Source organism: Phalaenopsis equestris, unplaced genomic scaffold, assembly GCF_001263595.1.
Source record: "Phalaenopsis equestris unplaced genomic scaffold, ASM126359v1 Scaffold000229, whole genome shotgun sequence".
Lineage (NCBI taxonomy): Eukaryota > Viridiplantae > Streptophyta > Magnoliopsida > Asparagales > Orchidaceae > Phalaenopsis > Phalaenopsis equestris.
The window spans coordinates 1,128,422-1,134,570 of record NW_018164671.1 but is presented as its reverse complement, the minus strand read 5'-3'; the positions used below and the strand labels follow the sequence as shown (position 1 = coordinate 1,134,570).

The 6,149-nt window shown below is 34.2% G+C and overlaps 1 protein-coding gene across 1 annotated transcript; it reads right to left on the bottom strand.

The window, feature by feature from the left end:
• Positions 1 to 3,020: 3,020 nt before the first annotated feature.
• LOC110023763 (phosphoenolpyruvate carboxylase kinase 1-like) lies at positions 3,021 to 4,436 on the bottom strand. The gene is made up of 2 exons (XM_020723330.1): positions 3,629 to 4,436; positions 3,021 to 3,481 (listed from the first exon to the last, which is right to left on the bottom strand). Exons 1-2 carry the CDS (start codon positions 4,416 to 4,418, stop codon positions 3,426 to 3,428), a joined length of 846 nt encoding a protein of 281 aa, XP_020578989.1. The 5' UTR covers positions 4,419 to 4,436; the 3' UTR covers positions 3,021 to 3,425.
• Between the last annotated feature and the right edge of the window lie 1,713 nt (positions 4,437 to 6,149).

The window sequence follows — 6,149 nt, the reverse complement described above, 5'->3', positions numbered from 1 at the left end:
TATATATATATATATATATATGATTTATTAATTTTTAGAAATTGCCAAGCAACCCATAAGAACTAGCAAAGCAAACCATGGTTCTATATGGACTATGGAGCCTGACTAAAAAAAATTAAATGCATCTTTGCCTGAATTTAGTCAAAAAAAAAATTCCCATCCTCTTAGACATAAAATGCTTCGCTATTTTTGCTCTATAATAATATAGATTCCTTGCTTAAGTAAGTATGATTATTATATTTAATATATTACATGATTTTTGTTAATTTATCATAATATGTTTCATCTTTATTTATTAACTATGGGCAGGGGTGTAAACGAGCCGAACACGAGAGGCGGAAGACGAGTGAGCCGAGGCTCTGCTCGTGTTCGGCCCGTTTATATTTCAAGCTAAAAAAATGTATTCGTGTTCAACTCCTTTGCTTAGCAAGCCGTTCACGAACAAAGAGTCATTCTGACAACCCTAATCACGTAGCCATATAATGTTAAGGATTGGGACAAGATTTAAAACATCATATGAATCTAATTTAATATTTTTTATTATATTTTCTTAATTAATAATACTTTTAATTGATTATAAATCTTTGTAGCCTTGTAGTCAATTAAATTTTTTTAAAAATATTACTCATCATATATATGTATATATATATATATATATACTATTTTCGTTTATAACAATATCACCCAAACATTTATGAAATATAGCTAAATTATAATCTTTCTTAGGGGGCATTTACATATATGATATACACCACATAATTCTTATATATTTATATATCTAAGATCTAAACATTTTCATCTTTTATAAAATAAAATACCTTTTTCATACATCACTCAAATGCGTTATAAGTGTAAATATCAAACTTTAGAAGCTAAATATGTAAATACATAATAACAAATACTTTTACTTTAAATTCTACATAATTTACCCAATAAATTAGAATCAAAGTATTTAAGGAAAGAAACCCCCCACATTGCCCATTTATTTGGTTATTAATTTCCTATTATTTTTCTTAAAATTTTTATGATGAGAAATTATTTTCAAAAAATCATATTTATTAAAATAAGATAATCATAAAAAGATTATTATTATTATTATTTATACATTTAATATTTAAATTTTGATGTTATGTAACACCCACAATTTTAACTTTATATGTAGAATATGCACATCATTTAATTCTATATTTTAATAAGATTGTAACACTTGAGTCTTATATAATTAAATAATAAAATTTAATGTTAGATTTATAAATATATAAATGTTATGGATAGATATGTAAAAATAAAAAAGCGATGAGTAGGGCCTCCAAGACCCACTGAAAAGCGTATAGAGGGCACAGAGAAGAAGATGTGAGAGCAATTTTGTTTCAATCTTCATTCTTCACAAGCCACAATAATGGTTTTTTGTTCATATATTTACACTTTCTAATTATGTAATGTGCAATCCACAGAAAAGTCTTGCAGAGTTGTCATGACCAAAACAGCTTAACCACAACTATTTGATAATATTGCCAATTGAAATCCGTGCCCACTTGGGTATGAGAAATTATTAGCACACATCCCTTAATGGTCCCATCATGAGGCAGCTGCAAAATATTATGTCCTCACGTCCGGATGGTCAACCACCAACGGTTGCATCGTTGATGACGTGTATGAAGGTTTGACCGCTGGTGGTCAGATGGTCAACCGTTGGTGGTTATGTCGTTGATGACGTGTATGTCGATGTGACGGCTGATGGTTGGTTGTCTGGTCATGCAATGTCCGAACGGAATATTTTTTTGTGAATAATTGAGCCGTGGATAATAGTTTTCCAATGAGGATGAAGTTATCAAAATAAACTAGCTTACAAGAAAAAAATTGTGTTTACTTTGTTTTGTTTCTTAGACAAGCACATAAAACATGAAAAATATTTTTTTTTTAGCTCAATTCATTTATATAAATGAGTTAAATATGAATGAATTTTTATTTGATCAAGTTCTACTTGTTCTAGATAGAATTAACTAAATAATTAAATAAAATATTAGTATTATATTTTTTAAATTAATATTTCATGATAAATTATTAAAAAATAAATTTCATTATTTTTTGAATCATTTGAATTAATTTTATGTTGAACATAAACTAAAACAAGTTCATTTCGAGTTAGCGTACTGCAAGCTTATTTCAATTTCAGACAAATCGAACACGAATAATAATGAATCATAAGTAAGCATTGAGCTCACTCAATTCCGGGCTCATTTAAAAGAAAAAATATTACCTCATGAGTACTGATGCATCAGTACTCCAATGGTGGAGTGTCACGTGGCGCCACGGTGGGATCATTGCATACGTGACACCCCACCATTGGAGTACACTTCTGAGGAGGTAATATGTTTTCCATTTAAAACTCTAGCAGAGAGAGACGCTCATAAAGCTGTTGAAATAATTTCAGTTTTACCAAATAATTAAAATTTAACCGACCCAAATCACTAAATGTGTTGGTTAAGAAATAATCTTGACCTGAACCTAATACAAAAAATATAATCAGGTTAACCTGAACTTAAAGACCTGAACCTAATACAAAAAATATAATCAGGTTAAACTGAACTTAAATTTTTTTTCCTGTTTATTGGATCACCTTATTTATGTCCCAGCCTTTTACAGCAACTCTGCGTTCATCCCTCAAAAATCAAATTTTTCAATGATTAAGGCCTCGTTTGAGAAATTAGTGAAGCAGGATTCAGTTGAAGTGAATACCATTGTGTGGATTTGCTTTGTTCGATAAAGCAACATCTCACCAAATTGTTCTAGTTACATCACAGATGTCAATATCCACTTGGGGAGAGCTCTAAATTGTGCTGCAGACTCAGCAATACATCATCCTCCAACACCAGGAAAAAAAATTAGAGAAAAATTGGGCATAAATCCGAGAAAATTACAGTCTTTGTTGTGAGATCAGCAATGAGAAGAATCTCCAAGTAACTTGCAATTGTAAAATGCGAAGACTCAAAAGGAAGCAGCAGGAGAGGGAAAACCGATAGAGCATAACTGAAGTATATTCTTAGATTCAGCCAAACTGCAGTCTTTGAAATTTCAGTTACAAAGACGAACAAAACAAAGGAAACTCTGTATCTTATTCACAAGATAATCCGTTTTACGGATACAAGACCACTAGAAAGTAGGGTTTTACAGAGGTTTAGACCAAAACGATACTCGTAATTACACTACTTTATCTACAACCAAACGAGTAACGACCAAGGAGCCAAAACAGAAAAAAAGAAGAAGAAAGAAAGCAAAGCTATGTTGCTGCACCTGCATGCAGGGGCTAGCGTGAAGCATGTTTACATCGAAGGGATTCTTAGTTAATTTGGATTTTTCCATAGTCATCTTCCTCTTCTTGTTTATCTTCATCTCATCTTTTATCTCTGCCTGATTCTCCACCTTCAGGTTTGATCCGCAACGCATCTCGTCTCCACACCACTTGTAATCCATGGATGCCCTAGATTGTAGAAAAAAATTGCAGATCGAAACATCAACAAAAATCCGATAAGATAGACATAAAAACCTCGAACAAAAAACTTGAGGAAAATCAATGAAAACAGAGGAAGTGAGTTCGAGGTAGCGCGCTTGATAAAAAATTACTTACTGAGAACTTGCTCGGCGGAGAAGCGGCGGGAAACGTCCTTACAGAGCATCCGGCGAATCAAGTCCTTAGCCAACGGCGAAACCCCGCCGAAAACCCTAGTCGGAAATCGGAGATTTCCCCGCATCACAGCTTCAAAGATCTCCGTCGCCGTCTCGCCGTAGAACGGCGGGATTCCACCCAGCATTATGTAGAGAACTACGCCAGCGCTCCACACATCGACCTTCTCTCCATAATCCTTCCCAGCCACCACTTCCGGCGCAACATAGTACGGAGTTCCGACCAACCCCATCATCGGCCTTCCATCCCCGAAGCAATCGGCCGATCCAAAGTCCGCCAACCTCAGCCTCCCCTCACCATCGAACAGCACGTTATCCGGCTTCACGTCCCGGTGTGCAACTCCCCTCCGATGACAAATCGCCAACGCTTCCATAAGCGCCGCCATCACAACCACCGCATCCGCCTCCATCATCGGCGCTCCATCACATGCCGCAATCCGATCAAAGAGATCTCCACCCTCGCAGAGATCCATCACAAGGTGAATCGCAGCCTCGTCCTCGTATACCGCGTGGATCTGAACGACGTGAGGGTTTCCAGCGGAAGCAAGCCGCAAAATCTTGGCCTCCCGTACCGCGCACTCAAAATCAAAGTCGTCGGCGAGCACAGACTTGTCGATGGACTTGACGGCGTAGATCTCGCCAGAATCCGGCGAGTAGCAGCGGTAGACGACTCCGAAGCGGCCGCGACCGATCTCGTCTCCGATGCGGTAGTCCTTGCTCAGCTCCTCGCTCATCCTTTCTCTGCGTTCAACTTTTTTTCTAGCCCTCGTCCCTCTCCAACTGCTCTATATAAATCGAGAATTTCGAAAGGGATCTCCTCAGAATATTCTCCGAAAATTTTGGCTTAATCATAGCCGTTGAATCCGAGATCGGCGCATGGCGAATAATTTAGACGGCGTTCACCGTACGCTTTCTGCTGTTCCGTCAGTGCCCCCGTAGGGTCCTGGTCGTTAGTGGTTAATTATTAGGTTCAAGGGGCAATATCGTCAAACCGTTAGAAAAATTTCAGGTCCAATTTGTTTTTATGTTGGGTTAGCATAATAGCACACATTTCTTATGTCTGCTAAATTTTCATATTCGTACACATAGCACTTAAATATTTAATTTTACATAAAAAAGTAATATTATTATCACTTTTTTAAAATAAAATATATATTTTCATACATAATCTTTAAACACTTTAAATGCTATCTATATAAATATAAAAATTTAGATGTGTCATGTAAGGGTGTAAATGAACCGAACATGACCGAACATAGCTCGTGTTTGTGTTTGGATCGTCTGAAATTAATTGTGTTTAAAATAAGCTCATGTTCGAAATTGTTCGTTAAAGCTGTTGTTCGCGTTCAGTTTGATTTATTCGAAATAAGTTTGAATTATTTGAAATGTTTGAATTGTTCGAATTATTCAAATTGTTTGAATTATTCGAGTCGTTTGATTTGTTCGAGATGTTTGAATAGTTCGAAAATATTAAGATTTGTTTGAATATTTGAATTACTAAAATATTATAATTTTTATATTAATATTACTAATACTAATATATTATCATTGTTATTAATAATTTATTAAATTTTATAATTTATAGGATTTAATTATTTAAATATGATAATTTTTTATAATATATAATTTTTTTTAAATATCCTAAATTTTTATATATAATTATTTTAAATTATTTTATATTTCGAACAATAACAAATTGAACACGAACGAACACATCACTGTTCATATTTGGCCAAACGAAAATAAAAAAAAAATTTATTCATGTTCGTCTCGTTTGCTTATCGAACGAATCAAACACGAACTCCCTCACGAACCGAACACGAACTGTTCACGAACAACGAGCTTTTTTGACAATCCTAATGACATGTCATATATTTGTAAATACAAAAGATATTTATGCTTTTGTGAATACAAAAGGTTAAAATTATCTCATATATAATATCACTCAAAATAATATAATTGACCATCACTAATTTCATATTTGAATTCAAATGCATTAAAAATATTATTAGTGTTCCATGTCATCTAATACGCAATTGAATAAAAGTGAAGATTTTGACTGCCTAATTCTTAATAGCACATTATAAAATGACTGCTTCATTTAATATTCAGCAATTTTACTTATTTTATTTCTAAATAATTCTTGCATATTAAATTGATTTAATAAGAAAATATAATATTTCCAAATTAATGGCAAGCGTTTATAATCGCTCATGGAGCACGAATCTTGTAGCACATCCAAAGGCCAAGAATTATTTACCGATTTACCGATTCGCTGTATCAAGACGGCACTTGTACGGTTCATCAAACGTCTGACGCGTGTGGTTTGTCAAGTGTGTGGGACCCACTATAATACTGGTAGTGGGGAAAATTGTCACGTGACGGCCCAGCCCCACTTTAGTCGTAGCTAATTAATTATTATTTTTATTTTTTTTTTTGGGAGAAAAATAATAATATAGCATGTT

Bases quoted from the DNA above. Each gene is read 5' to 3' on its own strand.
- LOC110023763 (XM_020723330.1), bottom strand. From the start codon at position 4,418: ATGAGCGAGGAGCTGAGCAAGGACTACCGCATCGGAGACGAGATCGGT. The intron at 3,482-3,628 runs GTAAGTAATTTT...TCTACAATCTAG, and splicing joins CTCCGCCGAGCAAGTTCTCA to GGCATCCATGGATTACAAGT.